Genomic DNA, 22,143 nt, shown 5'->3' with positions numbered 1-22,143 from the left:
CAGACTCAAATATAATATAATAAAATAGAATATTACCGAGTAAATCCTCAACAAAAGAAAAACGTTAAGGCAGGTGTTTTTCCCTTTCTCCCTATTTGTTGTGGCCAATGGTAGTTCATTCAATTTGAAAGACAGGTATTTTCTCTATTCCCTAAACAATGTAGGCTCATACAAGTTATGTTATGTAACAGTTTGTACCATTTATTCTGATGTTTCTGTACATCAAAAGCTAAACATTACTTTAGTCATATACTTTAGTCAAAGTTCAGCGGTGCAATATTTTCCACAAATGCTAATTACTTTTGGTTACAGACCAATTGTGTTTGGTGAAATAATACACTATGAAATTGTTGATAATGCAGACAGGTCAGATATACAGGTTAGGACAAGAGGATTCTAAAATCCCATGAATGTCTCTATAAATGCAAAAGGATTATAAACAATGGGACTAGCAATCTATTGTACCTCATTGCTAGCAATGCGAGTGAACATGACTGGAAGTGAATGTTAGAAGTACAGAAAGTTTGTCATCAAACTTGGAAAATAACCACAATCGTAGTACATTTCAGCTAACTACTCATCAAACACATAGCATAACTGTTTTACTGTCATTCTATTAATTCAAACGTTTAAATTATCTACGTTTCAAATGATCTACAGTCACTTTACTACTTGATTTCCTGGCCACTGGTCACATTTTTTTATGCTAATCCTGTAGGCGCTGGTCCAATGAAATTGTTTATTTTCTAACACTGCTGCATGGAATTATTACATTGTCCTAACCTGTATATTTTCGACCTAGCAAATAAGCATATATGATATACATTGGAATGTTGGAATGTTCTAGAATCTGGACTCAGGGACCCCCTGGAATGGAACCTTCCAATGGAGTGTATATGGCTGAGGAGGGTCTCTGGGGGTGAGAAGAGCACTGGGTCGGGGGCCCTGATGTTATAGAGCTGGATGATGAAGAGGATGAGACGCATGAAGAGGATGAGCGTGGTGCCTGGTACCTGGGAATAAAGAAGAGGGAATACATGTTACATATTCAGCTGGCAACTTGAGTGTCTTATATGGATCCTTTCATATGGAATTGTTTTAACTGCAACAAAGATTGTCACAAAAATGCTGTCCCAAGAGTAGGCCTAACATAGCAAATATAGTTGTACATCTATTCTGTTTTGTAGAAACGTGTCAGAAATCAAATTACGATATGCATGGTTCTAAACGCTGCCAATTATTAGTAAAGTAGATAGGACAAATCACCTAACAGTTAATCAGCAAATACTGAAGGAACTCTGAGTGTCCTCCTCTACAGTTTTAAATCATCAGGTTACTACAGGTAACTCACCAGGTTATTATAGGTACTGTAACTCACCAGGTTACTACAGGTACTGTAACTCACCAGGTTATTACAGGTACTGTAACTCACCAGGTTACTACAGGTACTGTAACTCACCAGGTTATTACAGGTACTGTAACTCACCAGGTTACTACAGGTACTGTAACTCACCAGGTTACTACAGGTACTGTAACTCACCAGGTTATTACAGGTACTGTAACTCACCAGGTTACTACAGGTACTGTGACTCACCAGGTTACTACAGGTACTGTAACTCACCAGGTTATTACAGGTACTGTAACTCACCAGGTTACTACAGGTACTGTAACTCACCAGGTTACTACAGGTACTGTAACTCACCAGGTTATTACAGGTACTGTAACTCACCAGGTTACTACAGGTACTGTAACTCACCAGGTTACTACAGGTACTGTAACTCACCAGGTTACTACAGGTACTGTAACTCACCAGGTTATTACAGGTACTGTAACTCACCAGGTTACTACAGGTACTGTAACTCACCAGGTTATTACAGGTACTGTAACTCACCAGGTTATTACAGGTACTGTAACTCACCAGGTTATTACAGGTACTGTAACTCACCAGGTTACTACAGGTACTGTAACTCACCAGGTTATTACAGGTACTGTAACTCACCAGGTTACTACAGGTACTGTAACTCACCAGGTTATTACAGGTACTGTAACTCACCAGGTTACTACAGGTACTGTAACTCACCAGGTTATTACAGGTACTGTAACTCACCAGGTTACTACAGGTACTGTAACTCACCAGGTTATTACAGGTACTGTAACTCACCAGGTTACTACAGGTACTGTAACTCACCAGGTTACTACAGGTACTGTAACTCACCAGGTTATTACAGGTACTGTAACTCACCAGGTTACTACAGGTACTGTAACTCACCAGGTTACTACAGGTACTGTAACTCACCAGGTTATTACAGGTACTGTAACTCACCAGGTTACTACAGGTACTGTAACTCACCAGGTTATTACAGGTACTGTAACTCACCAGGTTACTATAGGTACTGTAACTCACCAGGTTATTATAGGTACTGTAACTCACAAGGTTATTACAGGTACTGTAACTCACCAGGTTATTACAGGTACTGTAACTCACCAGGTTACTACAGGTACTGTAACTCACCAGGTTACTACAGGTACTGTAACTCACCAGGTTATTACAGGTACTGTAACTCACCAGGTTATTACAGGTACTGTAACTCACCAGGTTACTACAGGTACTGTAACTCACCAGGTTATTACAGGTACTGTAACTCACCAGGTTATTACAGGTACTGTAACTCACCAGGTTACTACAGGTACTGTAACTCACCAGGTTATTACAAGTACTGTAACTCACCAGGTTACTATAGGTACTGTAACTCACCAGGTTATTATAGGTACTGTAACTCACAAGGTTATTACAGGTACTGTAACTCACCAGGTTATTACAGGTACTGTAACTCACCAGGTTACTACAGGTACTGTAACTCACCAGGTTACTACAGGTACTGTAACTCACCAGGTTATTACAGGTACTGTAACTCACCAGGTTATTACAGGTACTGTAATTCACCAGGTTATTACAGGTACTGTAACTCACCAGGTTACTACAGGTACTGTAACTCACCAGGTTATTACAGGTACTGTAACTCACCAGGTTACTACAGGTACTGTAACTCACCAGGTTACTACAGGTACTGTAACTCACCAGGTTACTACAGGTACTGTAACTCACCAGGTTATTACAGGTACTGTAACTCACCAGGTTACTACAGGTACTGTAACTCACCAGGTTACTACAGGTACTGTAACTCACCAGGTTATTACAGGTACTGTAACTCACCAGGTTACTACAGGTACTGTAACTCACCAGGTTATTACAGGTACTGTAACTCACCAGGTTACTACAGGTACTGTAACTCACCAGGTTATTACAGGTACTGTAACTCACCAGGTTACTACAGGTACTGTAACTCACCAGGTTCCTACAGGTACTGTAACTCACCAGGTTATTACAGGTACTGTAACTCACCAGGTTATTACAGGTACTGTAACTCACCAGGTTACTACAGGTACTGTAACTCACCAGGTTCCTACAGGTACTGTAACTCGCCAGGTTCCTACAGGTACTGTAACTCACCAGGATCGTGACTTCCGGACCCTTCCTGATGCAGTGGTCCTGTCCCTGAATGGGACGTTGGCTAGCAGGTCTCTCCTGGGACTGCCGTGACCTCCAAAGTTCTGTTCCAGGTGTGCTCCGTTAAGGTTGAGGTTGTACATGCTGGGTGGGCTCATATCTAGCTCCAGGAGCATCACATTCTCAGCCTACAGAAATAATGAATGAGCGCGAAAGAGAGAGGGAGTTTAATATAATGAACAATGACGATGGAAACCATCTGCAATTGATGATAAATAAATGTGTGGAAAGTGATTTCTTAACACTAATCAGTTCAGTATGTCAATGGCCCTCAATTAGTTTGGAATGACACAATTTCATGCGTTTCACCACATCTAAACCTGCATCACTATACTGAGAGCTTTACCTTTTCTAAAAAAATACATATTTGTGTGTTTTTGGAGTCTGTTCATGTTTTTTTAGGGCCCCCATACTCCACAACGAGGATGAGGAAGTGATTTGCCGTTTGGGGTAAGATTCTCAAAAACAAGTGAAATCAAAAAAAGGTGCCCTTCTATAACATTCCATTTACATAAGACGTTTAGATTCGGTTGTAAAAAAAGAAAACTTTTCCTTTATGTTCAATCTCAGATATGAAAAATGTACCATGGATTAAAAAAAACAAGTATCAACCCACCCGGTATCGACATGGAGCTCCTGCTGTGACAGCCATCTGTGCATATTGGCTGATTGGTCTCTTGTATCCCACCACAGACGTGGGCCTTCGCTTCACCTGTTGGGACGATTTACTGCAATAAGATGTGCAAGGGAGGAAAATCTAGTTTAGGAGTTCGTTTAAGAGTGCAAAGAAAATAATAGACAGTATCTTAACGTGACAAAGTAACTTCGATTTCATAAACATGTGAAACAAGGAAATAATTGACCCTGTACCATTGATTCTGTACCGATACCCCCTGTATATAACCTCGCTATTGTTATTTTACTGCTGCTGTTTAATTATTTGTTACTTAAATTTTTTAATTTAGCACTTTTTTTCTCTTAACTTCTTAAAGCATTGTTGGTTAAGGGCTTGTAAGTAAGCATTTCACTGTAAAGGGCTACACCTGTTGTATTCGGTGCATGTGACAAATACAAATTTGATTTGGATTTGAATCAAATTGTGACCCTCATCAGTGACATTATTGTAACTGGCTTTGCAGAGCTGTCCTTCTAGCACCACAATGTTTGCCCTGACCACCTATACCTTTATGCAGTGGCTGGCCGATTAGCAGGGCTGTCCTTCCAGCACCAGTCAATAATATATTTGCTACCATTGCAATACTTAATACTTAATGAATATTAAGCTCATAAGACTAGTATAGAATAGTATAGACTAGCGTAGACTATGTGAACTCACTGACCTTTCGGAAGGAACGAAGGGCCTAAACCTCCACTGGTCCTCGTCACTGTCAAAGTGAAGCCGGTTCATAATTTTGTTCTTATCTTTGGGAGGGATGAAATTCTCAATTAAGAGATACCTGCAGGTAACACATAAAACAATATTATGAAAAGTGAACCAATTGGAGTAGTGTGTTTGTGTGTGTCTGTGTGATTATACGTTGTTAAAACTCACTTGAACTTGAGTTCTCTGGTGAGTTCATTCTGTGTCTGCTCAAGCTCCTGTCTAGTAACTACATGCTCATCAATGACATCCCCAATCTCTGCCTTCACCAACTGCAGCTTGGCATACAACTGGATCAACAAGTTAGGAAACACAATGGGAGAGCACAACCATTGAATGTTAATATCCTAATCAAAATAACCAGAAATTAGGGAAAAGGGTTTTGTATCAGAACACTGTCTAAAATCCCTTTATATTAAACATAATAATGATAATGATCCCTGATGGGCTTTAGGGATATGGAAGGTTAGAGTCAATTCCATTTAAATTCCAGTCAATTCAGATTTACACTGAAATGTAAATTATCTTCAATGTTTTTCAATTAGGACAATTTGGAATTGGAGTTTGGTTTACTTTCTGGATTGACTGGAATTGAAATGGAATAGACCCCAACCCTGCTGGTTAGTAATCCATCTTACCCTCTTTAGCTTCTTGGTCTTGAGATCCACCTCCTGCTGCAGAGAGGAGAAGGTCTCTCTCAGCTCTCCCGTCTCCTCATCCTGAGCCATCACCTGCTGCTGGATCTCTCTCTCCCGTCTTATCTAAATACAAATAAAAATTACTTTTATTTTCCAGTGTGGGAACTTCCTTTGTGTAGTCGTGTTTCACAATAAAGTGAGGACTAGCCTGCACGCAAACAATACAACATTTTGTTTTTCATATCATAGCCGCACTCCAAGGTGCTGACCAAAATCTAAGATACGTAAACACAGAGATACTAAACAATGAATAAACCTGCATGTACAGTACCAGTCAAAAGTTTGGACACCTACTCATTCAAGGGTTTTTCTTAATTTTTACTATTTTCTACATAGACTAAGACATCAAAACTATGAAATAACACGTATAGAATCATGTAGTAACCAAAAAAGTGTTAAACAAATCTAAGTATATTTTATATTCTTCAAAGTAGCCAAGCTTTGCTTTTGATGTCTTTCTACAATGTAGAAAATAGTAAAAAATAAAGAAAAACCCTTGAATGAGTAGGTGTGTCCAAACATTTGACTGGTACTGTACATTGAGAAACATGAAATAATATTGAATTACCACTTTCATCAGGGTCATCAGACACAGCACTATTTGTGTTATAGTAGAGTGATAGCCTAGTTGTTTTTTGCCTTCTCCATGACTCCCTCAATCTATCAAATGAACATACCCTATTGGTTTGTAGACGATCGCTCACCTGTTCTGCAATCTCTTGCCTCTTCAATTCCAGCATCTTCTGTTGCTCATTAGTGTGGTCAATAATGTTCTTTCCCCCAGCCAATATTTTGCTCTCCATTGCCTGGAGAGAAAGACACATGGCCATATGGATGGCTGATTATTGGAAGGACGGACGCTCTGTATCACCAATAAATAATGTATCATATTAAACATATCAAAATGCACATTATTGTCTCATACAGAAACAGAGAAAATAATGTATTGTCACCTTATATTTCTCAATAATCTTTTCCATAGCTTCCTGTTCCTTCTGCATGTCATCCATCATCCTTTCCTTTTCCATCTGTTCTTTTTCACCAAATGGCTTCCATTTCTCTCTGGCCCCTGGGCTGCTATGGGTGCTGGTGGGAAAAGCCTTTTTGGGGCTATCATCCACAGATCTATGTATCGGTATTCTGGAGGTTACAGTTTTTTGGGGACTGGCCTCTACAGAGTTATCCATGGAGTTGAATCTCTCTACCCCCTTTTCATCCTCTTCTATCATCTTGCTTTCTTCTTCTTCCTTTATATAGTATTCCTCATTCCGCTTCCATTCTGCTTCCAGTGCCTTCCACAGCTCTGCATCCCTTTCTCTGTGGGCTACATCCTCAACAATCATACTTTTAGTCAGCCTTCTGCTATTCCTCCTTCTCCTCCTCTCCTTCGCCAGCGTCCCTCGCTCCTCCAGCTGGGCCTTCAGGCGGGCAATCTCCTCCTGGAACTCTCTCAGCAGAGCATCCTTTGGATCCTCATTGATTTTGGGTTTGTTCTTTATATTTTTGGCTCGGTTTGCGTACCGTAGGGTGGTCAGGGATTCTTCATAGTGCTTGGACGCTGGTCCCAGAGTGGCTACCATGACTGTCTTAGCATTGCCACCCAGTGAATCCTGGAGTAGACGGGTCAGTTTAGAGTCCCTGTAAGGGATGTGGGTGCTCTTCCCATCCACCAGAGCTGAGATGACATTACCCAGTGCTGAGAGGGACAGGTTGATTTTAGTGGCCTCTTTCAGGCGCTCCCCTTTAGCACCCGTCTTGCTCTGGCGTTCGCTGCCAGCCAGGTCAACCATGTTCAGCTTCCCAACCCGTATGTGGTCCTCTCCATCTGCACCTTTCTCACTGCACTCCACCGTGATCATGAAGATGGCATGGGACCGCGAGCTGCGTTCGTTCATATTGGTGAACCCCACAGACCTGGACTCATCTCCTATGTTCATGACATGTTCGAGCTCCATCACATTCTTGGTGACAACCGAAGACAGATCTTTGACATAAACCCCTGAATCTGGGTTCTCTTTGAGATCTAGTTTCTTGTTGTCTTTACATAACAGATCCCTGACCTCCTCCCGATAGATCTCTAGATAGGATGCCCTCACTAAATATTGCTGATTCTGAGACCTGGAGATCTGTGTAAAAATGTGGTTAAATGAATTTGGGATGATCCCTCTTTCATTGTCTGTGGGCATACCTAGCATCGTGTATGTTTTACCTGTCCCAGTCTGTCCATATGCGAATATTGTACCATTGAATCCCTGTAACACGGAATCTACAAGAGGTCTGACGGTATCGTCATAAATATCGCTCTGTTTCGACTCAAAGTCGTAGACCGCATCAAAGGTGAACGATTTCATGACTTCTTCAGGTGACGCCCTCGGGTTCCTCAATGTGATCTGGCCCAGTTTTGAATTCACATCCAATATGTTATCGTTGTCCATAGTCTCCTCTCTCCTGTTAAAAGGGCGGCATCGCACCACTACCTTTACTGCCTCGCACGGTTTCGGTCTCGACATATTTATTCCTTTGATCCTTGACCATAAAAATGGATTTCTCCGCAACACAATTAAAAGCCACTGTATCTGTCGTTAATCGCGCATCATGACTCATGTTGCCCCTCTTTCTCGAAGCATCCTCCGCCGAGCGGTACCCAGGTAAGCCAATTCATAGCTCTCGCAGAAAATGGTAACATTCTGTACTTGGGCACACCTAATCACACGGACATAGCCTATACCACGTAGACTACATGTACTTCCTCCGACTGATGAATATCCTTGATCCTGGCAACGATAACTGTCTCCACCCTTAATCCGCACGCACCGCACCAAGGCTACATGATACAAAGGATGCTGCGCCACCACTGCTAGAAAACACTGCCGTCAGGCAGCCAGCCCACATCCCCAGTACACACCCTTCTCTCTGCTGCAGACAATAGGAACAAGGCATGTGACCAACAAAACGAATTGGATTAAAGCGAAACCTTGTAAACAGGTGTAGCCTAATGCAATTATTTAATACATGTGATTTAATAGGCATAACAAATTAACCGATTAGCACAAAATGTTCATTAATTGAAAACAAAGAATATACATAAGGCATGTGAATGTACTTCAATATCATTATTTATTAATTTACTGGCTCTAAATATTACATGCATCACTACCCAAACCATGGCATAAAGACCAAAAAAAATCATAAATGTAAAAAAAAAAGAAAATAAACATTCACCTCAGATGAATAAACATGACTGAACAGCCCAAGACTGGTCACTTATGAAAGCTGAAATGGCACCCTATGTAGTGATCCTGGTCAAAAGGAGTCCACTTTTGAGATGAAGACATGGATTTAAATTTACATTGAGAAGACTAGGATTGCCAGTTGGGTCTACACCTGCCTCAGATGGATATTACAGCAGAATATTATAAAAAAAGGGAACTTTCAAATCATGTTAAAACATAAAAATAAAAAAAACACCCCTCAAAAAAAGAACTGTTAGTTATGAACTTGAAACATTTTGTGATTTGTAAAAACAGGCCCCTCATGATTTCTCTTCTGCAAACTTTAAAGAAATAAGCACTGAGCTTAAGTTAACAGACAAATACACAGCCTAGGCACATTCTAATGGCAGCCTGCTATTAGATGGTATCAGTAGATGATGAAAGTCACTTGTGGAATCGCTTGTTGGAGTCCTTGGCGTGATCCAGCAGTAGCTGACAGGGGGTGAAGTGGTTGCCATAAACCTCCTCATACCTCCTCATCTTCTCTACTAGCTTATCGGCACCGAAGGTATCCACAAACCGGAAAGGACCTGAACAGAGAAGGTTAAAAACGTTTGTAGGATTCAATCTTTCAAAAGGACAAATAATGGATAGCACGATTTCGGATAGCTGTCTAAAATACCGAAATTCGATAAATCAAATTTAGTCAAGTCCGGTTCCACAAACTGGAATGGACTAAACAGGGAAGTTGAAAGAAAAGTCCTAATTGTAGCACAACAAAAAGGCTGTGCCGGCTGTTAAACCTGAAAAGAGTTCAGCAACGCATGCAATGTCATTAGAGCCGTTTATGCTTATGTCATGTGATCATCCTGTATGTGTGGCTGGCTCAGCTGGTAAAAGGTCATGGGTTCAATTTCCACAGGGATTAGATACATAGCAAAAATGTATGCAGTCACTACACTGTAAGTGGCATATAGTATTAGACCAGTGGAGGCTGAAGGGAGGACAGCTCATAATAAAATGGCCAGAATGGAGTAAATGGAATCAAACATGGTTTTCATGTTTGATGCCATTCCATCCACTCCATTCTAACCATTATTTTGAGCCGTCTAGAAAAGAAACATTTAAGCTCCACTGCTGATTTTCATTCTTGTCCTTTAGTCAGGGACCAACTTAGACCTGGAACACTGGTTGGTGCAATTCATTATAGAACAGCAACCCAGCAGTACTCCGTCCAGACCTCCAGACTCATTTGAATACCCTTGCTATAGAGTTAATCCCTACCTCCAAGGCAGGGGGGGAATCCCAGTCCGAACACAGCGCCTATATCTCCCTCTACAGGGCCGTTCAGGATCCCCTCCTGCAGACACATCACTGCCTCGTTCACAAACCGCGAGACCAGACGGTACTGGACATCAGAGTCTGAAGACCTGGAGAAAAAAGACCCAGACGGTTAAGTGGTGGTGTGGAGAGTAGATGATCCTGTGTGGCTCAGTTGGTAAGAGGGTTGAGCTAGCAAATGCCATTCCCACTGGGATCACACACAAAACATGTATGCATTCACTGTACTGCAAGTCACTTTACAGCAAGTCAATTTAGAGGAGACATTTCCACAGTGGTTGCGACTTACACTGAAGGGTTTGGTGTCAACTTGAATTTTTCCAGGAGGTCGTCAATATCGGGGTTGACATCTTTGCTTTTGAGTCCTGGCGTATACACGTAGCAGCCCTTTCCTGATTTGCGGCCTGTTGATGGAAAAAACATCTAATTGGGTATCAGATAAAAACCAATGAGGATCATGCGCTTCCCATTACATCATTTTTCTCCCAAAATTTCCTTGATTCTTCACATACTCTCCTTCTCAAACCTCATTGGTGGAGAAGTTCCAAAGTTCCGCCCCTCTTACCTTCTCCAATGTATTAAGAAAGCAAGATGAAGGGATGCAAGAAATCGAGGGAAGTTTAAAACATTTAGAAAGAGTCTTTGTCTCAAACAAGAATTTACCCTTGAATCCTCTCTCCACCATGGTCTTCAGCACGTCAACGTTTCCACCGCCGAACCTGGAGCCGAATGCTTTGCCGAGGTCCTCAGCCACATGGGCAGCCACGTCAATGCCCACCTCATCAGCCAGTGTAGCTGCACCCACTGGGAACCCAAAACCTGTGGTCAGGGCATCCAGCTTCTTGGGGTTAACACCCTCCTGAGAACACACACACACAGAGCACAGAAATACAGGTACATTATTTGAGTTTTTTGGAGACAATACCCACGCCATTCCAACATTGTAGATGAAGAGAGTGTATGTGACAACACTAACCTGTAGTACTCGCACTGCCTCAGCTAACATAGGAGCCAGACACCTGGTGGTGTAGAACCCAGGTCCATCCTGCAAACAAGCACAAGTTATTATAGGCCCATGAAAAGCACTACAGTATACACTATATCAAACTCATGTATTAGTGTCGTTATGTTAATCAACAAGCTAAGGGAGAACATGGGAAGTGGGCACTGAGCAGAAGCGCGTGCACTCACTCCGACAACGATGATGACTTTCCCCTGCTTCAGGCCTACAGCAACAGCAGAGGCAGTGGTGTCTTTAGAGGTCTTATCGGTCGTGATGATCTCCAACAGCTGCATCTTGTCCACTGGAGAGAAGTAGTGCATACCAATAACCTACAGGAATAGAAAATACAACTCTATTTATTGCAATGGCTCCAGTTATACAGGCAAAACTACTCGGTGGCCTTGTGGTTAGTGTCCACCCAGAGATTGGGGGACAGGAGGACCTGCCTTCTCTCTGCTTGGCACTCCGTATTAAAGGGATTTTGGCAATGAGGCACTTCATCTACTGCCCCAGAGTCAGATTAACTAGTGGATAAATGTTTGTCTCGGGGGTGTCCAGTATGAAGGAAGTTAGAGGAAGTTTTGCGAGCCAATGCTAACTAGCATTAGCACAATGGCGAAGTCTACAGATATCTGCTAACAGATACCATAGACTTCCAGTCATTATGCTAACCCTAGTTAGCAATTGCGCTAGCTAGCAACTTTCTTCAAACTGCCTGCATAGACATAAAAATGTTATCGACCAGTTCACCCAACTCTGGGGAAATAGACAAAATCCCAAAGTATCCCTTTAAGGAGGTGATTGGGGGGGTAAGGCCCTGAAACAGACTAGCATCCTGTCCAGGAGGTGTACTTGTACATCAAGCTGCCTCACGTGACAGAAACAGGAGATTGGCTGCTGCCTCTATGGGATGTTCTGGCTTGGACATGGCTTACTTATACAGAGACAATAACCAGCCCAAAGCACACAAAACATGTAGCCTGAGAGGTTATTGTGGACAAAGGGATTCTAGTGAGTGGTTTGAATCTGGCTTGAAGGAGCAATAAGGCCTTTAACAGGAATGTTAATCCCATTGAACTCTTACTAAACCTACCTTTTCTGGCCTCATGCTAGCAGCAGCAATATCTTTGATGGGGAGAGCAGACGTGTTGGTGGCAAATATACAGTGAGGTGGAATCACCTGTAATCAGAAAAAAAAGTTAATTTAGAACAATGTTTTCCAATAAGAAACACTTATTTTAGTTTTGTATTAGAAAAAGCTTTGTTGTGTGCCGTAATTTTAAAATTCTGCACTACTTACAGCTTCCACCTCCTTGATGACTCGGTGTTTGATGTTGATGTCCTCAAACACAGCTTCGATGACCATGTCAGCCTTCTCAAAACCACTGTAGTCCAACTGGCCAGTTAAACTGGACAGTGTGGAGTCCCTCTCAAATGACGTGATGGCCTTCTTTTTGATTTTGTCATTGAGGCTGGTGATGAAAGTGGGGGCAGGTTTAATCTCTGTACTAGCTACCCAATCAACATTTATGTTAAGTCTGTCGAGAGAGATTAGGGCAGGTTCAACAATATTTAGTTTCTTCTTTATCAACAACTCCAGCTATGCTTTAAGGGTCAGATCCCCAGACACAGATTAAGCCTAGTCCTGGACTAAAATGCAATCTCTTAATCTGTAGGAAACCGTTCCTAGGAGTTTAACCCCCAATATGCCAGACAACCAGGAGATTGTGTAGCTGAAATAGTCAATAGCTAATTAGTGGTGCGCTATTCGTCTTTCTGTATAGACCGACAGCAACTTCTGGTGCTTCATTATATATTCTGATTGACTGGCTTGTTCTTGTTTCAGGAAACTAAATAATACATTAAATCAGATAATATATCTGGCCATTACAACAAATTAAAGACTTCTGACCAAATACATAGTTACTGCACCATGCCTTTGTAGGGCAGTAATGCGCTCTGGTAAACCCACCCTTTGTAGACCTGCTGCTGACCCCTGCTCAACCCTTCCACGGTGGTGTCCTTCAGGACAGTGTGGATGCCCTTGTCCACAGTCACCTGGGCAATGCCTGCACCCATCAGACCTGCCCCCAAGATAGCCAGGTTCCTGGTGGATGCAGAATGAAGAAACAGGCTGTTACAATAGAATGGAATTATTGTCCACCAAGGATTCCCACCCCCCAAATCATTGTTTGTACCATATCTCCAGTTACAAGGTTAACGTCATGACCTCTCTAATAATGAAATCAGCATAAGTGGTTTGATCTTCAAGAAACTCTGAATCATGTGACAGGTATTACAATATTTGTAATAAGGTTAGCATTTTTCACTGATTGAAACATGAAAATAGCCATTTAACTGGTTTTGGGTCAAAGGTCATCACTTACTTGACCGGTCTCTCAGGGACTCCAAAGCGGTTCTTCTTGCATGCCACTTGGCCATGGTAAAGTCCAATCAGGGCATGTGATTCAGAAGTCATTGCCAGTTTGCCAAAGTTCTGTAAAGAATGAATAAGAAAGATAAAACAGTGACGGAAAGAAACCATGTTCCATACAAAACCATTACATTTACTGATAAGCATATGATTCAGAAATTTATTTAACTCAATGTATACTCTCTGACCTGTGCTTCTGCCAAATAGCCAGAATCTGGGCCCTGTTCCAAGCCAGTCTTCACACTCTGAGGGAGAGAGTGGAACAAATATTAATATTTTTCAATAGAACCATGAGAAAGAAGTTTCATCTGGAGCTCTGTGTCCATTTTTTGCAAAATTGCTGCCAATTCATATACTTCACTCACTAAAAATCATCATTAAAATGGATAAGTAGATTTGTCAAAGTCCTACCTCAATGATTTTCAAGGGGGCAGGATACAGTCCCTTGCTCATCTTCATGACTTTGCCATTAACATTTTTGTAGATCTGTTGCCGCACAAACGCAATGCCCATTACGTAGTCTTGGACTTCTGCAGAGGAAGGAGAGAAAAACAAAATCCCCAAAAAGGTTGAGTACATGCATAAAAACAAGGACTGAAAGTGTGATGTAACATATTGTAAAAGGTTGAAAAACAACAAACATGAGAAGCTTACAATTCTAAACCTGCCTTCATATTAAATATATAGTAGAGTCTGTTTTTTTGCACTATACCAAGAGCACTGTATATCTACATGGTACTGGCCTCTAATACGCAAATACTTACTCTGCATCATGCCTTTCTTCTTGGTGAGAGAGATCTTCTTGTGGACAATTCCTCTGGCACACTGTATGGCAACCTCCTCCAGGTACTCAATGGTCCTCTCCTCTGGACTCTTCAATCCAGGTCCTGGAATATCAAAGAGAGGGCTCAATAAGCAGCAGTTAAGACACCTTCACTGACGGTATCTAACCTGGAAACAATTTCCAGCTATTGGAATCTCAGAACATTCTATGAATACTGGTATGCTCTTATCAGTAACTTTTATTGATTATAATATTGATTGCATTAGTGCAGTGGTTACTATACCTAGTGGGTCCACTAGCTGATGGACCAGACCCATCTTCTTGGCTTTGTCTGCCTTGATGTTTCTTCCTGTCAGCATCATGTCAAAGGCACCAGGAATACCGACCTGAAGACAACATATTTTACACTACTAAGACAGCATTCCGTTTATTTTTAACTGCTGACAACAAATCAAGAAAATTAAACACTACTACTACAACAGGCAAAGAGTGCTGCAAATCAGATCAATGTATTAAAAAAAAATACTGTAGCATTATGCAGTACAGTCAGTGTACATACTGTAGTGACTTAGTTTCACTCGACCAATATCACTGAAACACAACACTGACCAAAAATAAACACAACATGTAGGGTTGGTCCTATGTTTCATGAGCCAAAAGAAAAGATCCCAGAAATGTCACAAATTGTGTGCATCTCCGTTAGTGAGCATTACTCCTATGCCAAGTTCCAGCCACCTGACAGGTGTGGCATATCAAGAAGCTGATTAAACAGGTGCACCTTGTGCGGGCGACAATAAAAGGCAACTAGAATGTGCTGTTTCACACGACACAATGCCACAGATGTCTCAAGTTGAGGGAGCGTGCAATTGGCCTGCTGACTGCAGGAATGTCCACCAGAGCGGTTGCCAGAGAATTGAATGTTAATTTCTCTACCACAAACCAACTCGAACGTCGTTTTAGATCATTTGGCAGTACGTCCAACCGGCCTCACAAAACCTCAGACCACGTGTAACCAGGCCTGCCCAAGACCTCCACAGCAGTCTTCTTCACCTGCAGGATCGTCTGAGACCAGCCAGCCGGACAGCTGATGAAACTGTGGGTTTGCACAACCAAAGAATTTCTGTACAACCTATCAGAAACCATCTCAGAGAAGCTCATCTGCGTGCTCGTCATCCTCACCAGGGTGTTGACCTGAATGCAGTTCGGCGTCGTAACAGACTTCAGTAGGCAAATGCTCACCTTCAATGGTACACTGGCACGCTGGAGAAATGTGCTCTTCACGGGTGAATCCCAGTTTCAACTGTACCGGGCAGATAGTGCGTATGCAGTCGTGTGGGCGAGCAGTTTACTGACGTCAACGTTGTGAACCACGGTGGTGGTGTTGGGGTTATGGTATAGGCAGGCATAAGCTACGGACAACGAACACAATTGCATTTTAACGGTGGCAATTTGAATGTACAGAGATACCGTGACGAGATCCTGAGGCCCCATTGTTGTGCCATTCATCCCCCACCATCACCTCATGTTTCAGCATGATAATGCACAGCCCCATGCCACAAAGATATTTTACTGTGCTGTTCAGGTAGGGTTTCTGAACGTATAAAGTATTTTCCCCAGATACTGACCATCTTAGGGAGTCTCTGTGTTCCTCCAGCTCCAGGTAGAAGACCAAGCATCACCTCAGGGGTTCCCAGCACGGTCTTCTTACTCTTAGTAGCAACTCTGTACTGGCAGGCGATGGCAAACTAAAGACAATACATTGAAACATAACGTTAAGAAAATCAATAACTTTGAAAGAAAGGAAGTCAAATGTCTTGTTGCCCGAGATTATTTTGTAATTTGTTACGATACTGAGTAATACTAGACAAGGTAAAATTGTGGGACTTGCCTTAGCTCTTTAAAAGTATTTTTTTGTGGTAGTGGAAGAAGTGTTCTGATTATAGATTTGAAAAGCAGACTAAGATGCCATACATTGTAGGGAAAGTGGTCAACATTTTAACACAAAATGTGAAGGGATATTTTGGCAATGAAGCCCTTTACTTACCCCGAGTTAGATGAACGCGTGGATACCTTGTGTGCAGTTTGAAGGAAGTTGCTTGCTAGATGTTACCATAGACATCAGGTCATTGTGCTAATGCTAGTTAGCATTGGCTCACGAAACTACCTCCAACTTCCTTCATACAGGATGCAGAGACATAACAATGGTATCCACAAGTTGATCTGACTCTGGGGAAATAAAGGGCTTCATTGCCTAATTCCTGAAGTATGGCTTTAAAAAAAAGTAGCCCTTCAAAAGGTTAGATTAAATGTAGTTGATGCAGTTACTAAAACTGCTGTATCTTTTGATCGGTAGAATATATTTCTGTTCCGATTTAAGATTTGAATAGCAGAGAAGTAGACCAAGATGTCATGCCCTCTAAATATTTGTCTACGTTGTTGGGAAAGTGGTCAGAAGCCGGTGTCAAGTCACAATAGGCCTTTTCACATTGCTTTGTCCTTAGCCCCAGGCAGCCCCAGGCTGTCCTTAGCCCCAGGCTGTCCTTAGCCCCAGGCTGTCCTTAGCCCCAGGCTGTCCTTAGCCCCAGGCTGTCCTTAGCCCCAGGCTGTCCTTAGCCCCAGGCTAGGCTATGAATTCTTGGCAATTTGCTGAGGCAATATTACAGCAACATATTTAAATTGTTTCTAACGGAGTAGCATGCCAAATAAAAAGTTTATGGTATGACAAAGATTTAAACTGGGAAGTTCGCTGTTGCAAGTCGCTTAGAATAGTATTTTTTCAATAATGATGATGTATTAGTGTAAAGGAAGTCATTTTGTTCACCTCTAAGCCTCCTCCTAAGCAGGAGCCGTTGATGGCCGCAACAATGGGCTTGGGCGATTTCTCAATCCTCTCAAACATCTTCTGTCCCTCCTGAGATAGCTTTGTGACCTCCTCGGAGGTGTTACAGGCCTGGATCATGCTGCAAAGGAGAGACATGGAAATTAGGACCCTAGAACACCCAAACCTTGCATAGTGGTGAAATGCACTACGCTAGACTGATATGCAACATTGAGAATCATGTAAACCTGAACTAGGTTCTACTTTCTAATCTGAGTACAGCATTTTAATTACACAGCATGTAAGCCAAGGTGGCACCAAATATTAACATTTATATATTTATATCATATAATGTGAAAGGTGTGACTTACTTGATGTCAGCTCCTGCAATGAAGCAGCCAGGCTTGGAGGAGATGAGGACAGCACTCTGGACTGCATCGTTGGCCAAGACCTCATTAAATACTTCTATCATCTCATTTTGCATCCGGACCGACAGAGTGTTGACCTGCAAAAACATAGATAGACATACAATACTGGGGCCTCCTGAGTGGTGCAGCGGTCTAACACGGAACCCAAACCGGCTGCGCGCGTGCGCCATCGTGCATACATTTATTTTGTCCCCCACCCACACCAAACGCAGGTTAAAATATCAAAACAAACTCTGAACCAATGACAATTTGGGGACAGGTCAAAAAGCATTAAACATGTATGGCAATTTAGCTAGGTAGCTTGCTGTAGCTAGCTAATTTGTCCAGGGATATAAACATTGAGTTGTGCATTTCAGGTAAAATAACAAGGTCTTCTACTTCGACAATTAATCCACACATAAAACAGCCAACCAAATTGTTTCTAGTCATCTCTCCTCCTTCCAGGCTTTTTCATCTTTGAACTTATATGGTGATTGGCATCTACACTTTTACCACGACAGTCCGGCAAAACATTTCGTCTTTCAATCCCCCACGTGGGTATAACCAATGAGGAAATGGCACGTGGGTACATGCTTCTATAAACCAATGAGGAGATGGGAGAGGCAGGACTTTCAGCGCGATCTGCGTCAGAAATAGAAAGGAGTTTTATTTTAGCCCTTGGCATCGCAGACGCCCGTTCGCATGCGAGAGCAGTGGGGGTGCAATAATTGAATAAAATGGATTTCTAAATTTATTTTGCGACGCACGCGAAGTGTCCGGTCTGGTCAGCATGTAAGGCGCTGCATTGCAGTGCTTGAGGGGTCACTACAGACCCGGGTTCAATCCCATAGGGCAGTTTAAAAAGGGATTTATAAATACATTTGATAGATTGAAATTTGATTGGTACTGTATATGGAAAATGTATTTTTAAAATACATTACCTTAGAATTTGGGTCATTCATCCGAATGACCGCCACATCCTCTTTCACTTCATAGTTGACATGGGTTCGGGCTAAGAAGAAAGAGAGATCAAATGAACTCCATACTTCTATTTTATAATCAAGTTATTATCACAAGTGGTCGTTCAACTTACCTGACATGGCAAGGGCAACTGAAAAGGTACGGCATGAGATACCTAAAAATACAAAATAAGAAGAGGGTTAATGTTAACTAAATTCAATACATTAGCTACTGATAAGGAGCTAGCTAGCAAAAACTAGCTAAGGTTGAGGGGGTGTGTCTCTGTAGGGAGTGAAATATTTAGGCCACGCTTTATATATTCTAGGCCTGGGGCTGCAACAGATAACTCATGGGGGGGGGGGGGGGGGGGTTGTCTGACCTCAAAGACAGACACTGAACTTTCACCTAGATTCCCAGTCTACACAGCAAATTAGACAATGACAACGGGAAGCATCTAATCAAGAAAACAATTAAATTGAATGGAAAGTTTGATTTTAGCGATGGGCGGGTGTTCATATCTAGCCATCTAGACTAACGTTAACTAAGTTATTTAACTTAATTCATGTGACGTAGCTAGTTTGCTCACTCGGTGAAAGTTCACTTGCATCGGTTAACTGCTAACTATCTAGCCATCTTAATCTTAGTTAATGAATTACAAATAGGGACCTAAAGCCAGATGTGTGTACCAATAAAGTTGCGTTGCTAAATTAGTTAGTAAACTGTGTTAGCTAGCTACCGGTAGACTTCTGACAGCTAAGTTAACGTTTGCTAGCCAATTAAGCTGCACCATTAGCACTAGCTAGCATCTCAGTAGAAAGGCGCCGGTTTACAAAATGTGGCTGAACAATCGAATAACATTTGACTTTGGCATCAATTGCACACACTTCAACACAATTTTACCTGAGAGGACATATCTCTTTGCTGTAATTCTGGACAGCGCACCCAGGGCTCGAACACCAGCCATTTTAGGAGGTCAAGAACACCGAAACAACCTGACTGCTGACAACCAATGATTTATAGATACACTAGATGATTATTAAGGGGGCGCAGTGTTAAAGACACCGTGCCTCCATCTTGGCACTCCCCCACGTTGTAAAAAAATGATTTGGAAGCTATAGAAATGCATTTCTTAATTTCTACATTCGTTTTTGCCACATTTATTTTTTTACAGACACATTCATCCATACTTTTAAATTATATTATGTGAGCTGAACATAAATATGTATATAAGCATTTCCTTTAAGTATATATTTTTAGAAATGAATAATGTTACTGTCCCCACTACAACAACAAAAATAGCTAAATACATTTATTTTTTGTCTTTGAAACATTTAATTAAAATACTGTAGAATTCCATTCGTTCCCATGGACGACTGCTTCTACCGGGGAGTGACAATATGGCCGAACGGTGGCTTCAACCCAGGGTTTATATACTTCAACGCCGACAACGGAAAGACATGCGGGAGCACATGACAGAGTGCTTCCTAATTAATAATGTAATGTTAAATGGCTTCTATTATCTCATAAAACGAAACGTATAAAACCTCCTAAACCTCTGTTAACCTCAGACCTTATTTTCGGCGTTTATTCCAAAACCATATCCATTCCTCATATTGTTTTTAATAGGGACGATGAACGAACCGGAGCTAATTTATTTCCGGGTTTTTTGAACTACAAACTGTCGAGCTCTTATGATCAGTGCACAATCCAATAATTTATAAATACACTAGATGACCAATAGGGGGCACTGTGTTGAAGCCACCGCGCCATTGTCTTGGCACTCCCTCACCATTGAAAATCATATTTTGGAAGCTATAGAAATGCATGTATTAATGTCTACATTCATTTTTCAACGCGTATACTATTAAAGACACCTTAATGCATACTTTTAAATTATATTATATGAGATAAACATACAGATAAAACATGAAATAATATACAAAAACATTTGCCTTGTTCACATTGGCAGTTTGAAGTGACTCATATCCAATTTTTTGGCATATCCGATTTGTATCTGTTATTTTTCTGGAAGTCTGAACAGCATAAAGCCACAATGAATCGGATATCTCAAGCCACATTTCAAACCACCTTACAAATCTTATCCCTGGCCATGCGACTTGTGTCTGAATGGTCAAATCTGCCCTCAAGTGTTTTTTGGACTGTTATTTGGCATATCTTGTTGCTTGCTAATTACTCTGTTGACAGTTTGACAAGAACATGAAGTGGTAGCTAAGTAGCTTGTTAATTGTTTACAAACAAATGCATAAATGTGCTAGAAAGCTAAATAGCTACCTACTGTAGCTAGTTGAATGCTGTGGCTAGCTTAAAATGACTTGTTTTGAAAGTTGGATCATCTTATCCTTTGAGGCTTTAAATGTGTTCTTACACTACGATTTTGAACATTCACAGCAACTGGGAAATGACCATGGTAGGCATTGTTGTCATATAGCTGCTACATAACTCCTTAGTGAGTTAAAAAAAAAAAGTAAAGCAAAACTGATTTGAGCCTTACATAGCAATACATAGTATCAGCAATCAAGGGTTAAAATGTACATCGTTGGACAAAAATAAAGTCTGCTGAGGCCCTAGCAGACAGGCGAGACGTAAAATTATTTATATTGTCAGAAAAATGTGTATCATTTTGACACTTGTAGCTGATATGTGCAACAAATCATGAATGGTTATGAAAAATGTAACATTCATCATTTCACATCATTTCAATAATTTTGAAGGAGCATGTTTTGAAGGGGCATGTTGGACCTATCCTTAAAATAATAGGTATTTTCTAATAGAATGCTGTGAAAGAGACTAGGACTCAGTGTTGTCTTTATACTCAGTGGGCCACTATGGTGATTATGTCAAGTTTTGATCCTTGAGCATAGACACACATTCCTACCTGTTGTATGTGTCGAACTGCTTTGCTTTATCTTGGCCAGGTCGCAGTTGCAAATGAGAACTTGTTCTCAACTAGCCTACCTGGTTAAATAAAGGTGAAATAAATCAAATAAATAAATACTCACATATAGAAACAGGTACAATTTGTACAGAACAGAGTTGAATATTTTCAAACTGTTGCTTAGCAAGTGTTAAAGTGATAACAGTTTAAGAAAATAAGGAGGTATTTAGTCCTTGCCTCTTGGGTTATGCGTGTGTGTGTGAGTATGTGTGTGCATGTGTGTGCGTGCGTGTGTGTGTCAGACCCTGAGAACAGTGTACAGTAGTATCTGAATCCTTACAGCTGAGACTGGTCTCTGTTTGTCTGTATTGTTGTGAATACAGTGACCTAATTGCTGGCACAATTCTAAGAGTTGCATACTCAAGTTGCCTGCAAAGCCTACAGACACAACGGTGACTTACTATTCAATGCAAAATCAGCTAAAGAGCTCATGAAGCCATGGCAGATGTCACAACTCTCCTGTGACGTTCTGAATAATCCTTCCAAGTTGAATCCACCAGAGGGGGACTGTCATAACTCTCCTGTGACGATCTGAATAATCCTTCCAAGTTGAATCCACCAGAGGGGGACTGTCATAACTC

General features: G+C 41.4%; 3 protein-coding genes across 3 annotated transcripts; 1 reads left to right on the top strand and 2 right to left on the bottom strand.

Annotated features, from left to right (window-relative positions):
- Nucleotides 1-180: 180 nt before the first annotated feature.
- On the bottom strand, nt 181-8,596 carry LOC110505840 (kinesin-like protein KIF3B). Its single transcript, XM_021585297.3, has 8 exons — nt 6,601-8,596; nt 6,352-6,453; nt 5,588-5,710; nt 5,121-5,239; nt 4,909-5,025; nt 4,185-4,296; nt 3,512-3,696; nt 181-1,013 (listed from the first exon to the last, which is right to left on the bottom strand). The coding sequence occupies exons 1-8, from the start codon at nt 8,155-8,157 to the stop codon at nt 857-859; spliced, it is 2,472 nt and encodes an 823-aa protein (XP_021440972.2). The 5' UTR covers nt 8,158-8,596; the 3' UTR covers nt 181-856.
- LOC149972143 (uncharacterized) lies at nt 1,126-3,506 on the top strand. The gene is made up of 4 exons (XM_090221520.1): nt 1,126-1,139; nt 1,365-2,336; nt 2,445-3,362; nt 3,488-3,506. Exons 1-4 carry the CDS (start codon nt 1,126-1,128, stop codon nt 3,504-3,506), a joined length of 1,923 nt encoding a protein of 640 aa, XP_090077646.1.
- Nucleotides 8,597-8,745: 149 nt separating the features above from the next.
- On the bottom strand, nt 8,746-20,248 carry LOC110505842 (hydroxyacyl-CoA dehydrogenase trifunctional multienzyme complex subunit alpha). Its single transcript, XM_021585298.3, has 20 exons — nt 19,507-20,248; nt 18,740-18,781; nt 18,588-18,658; nt 17,611-17,744; nt 17,243-17,381; nt 16,047-16,166; nt 14,705-14,807; nt 14,402-14,524; nt 14,049-14,167; nt 13,826-13,882; nt 13,591-13,700; nt 13,176-13,310; nt 12,504-12,675; nt 12,297-12,383; nt 11,392-11,532; nt 11,177-11,245; nt 10,864-11,059; nt 10,490-10,604; nt 10,144-10,289; nt 8,746-9,449 (listed from the first exon to the last, which is right to left on the bottom strand). Exons 1-20 carry the CDS (start codon nt 19,568-19,570, stop codon nt 9,304-9,306), a joined length of 2,289 nt encoding a protein of 762 aa, XP_021440973.3. The 5' UTR covers nt 19,571-20,248; the 3' UTR covers nt 8,746-9,303.
- Nucleotides 20,249-22,143: the final 1,895 nt, after the last annotated feature.

Source organism: Oncorhynchus mykiss, chromosome 25 (assembly GCF_057628025.1).
Source record: "Oncorhynchus mykiss isolate SJ-2025 chromosome 25, ASM5762802v1, whole genome shotgun sequence".
Classification (NCBI taxonomy): Eukaryota; Metazoa; Chordata; class Actinopteri; order Salmoniformes; family Salmonidae; genus Oncorhynchus; species Oncorhynchus mykiss.
The sequence above is the reverse complement of the archived record's forward strand: the minus strand, read 5'-3'. Positions and strand labels throughout refer to the sequence as shown.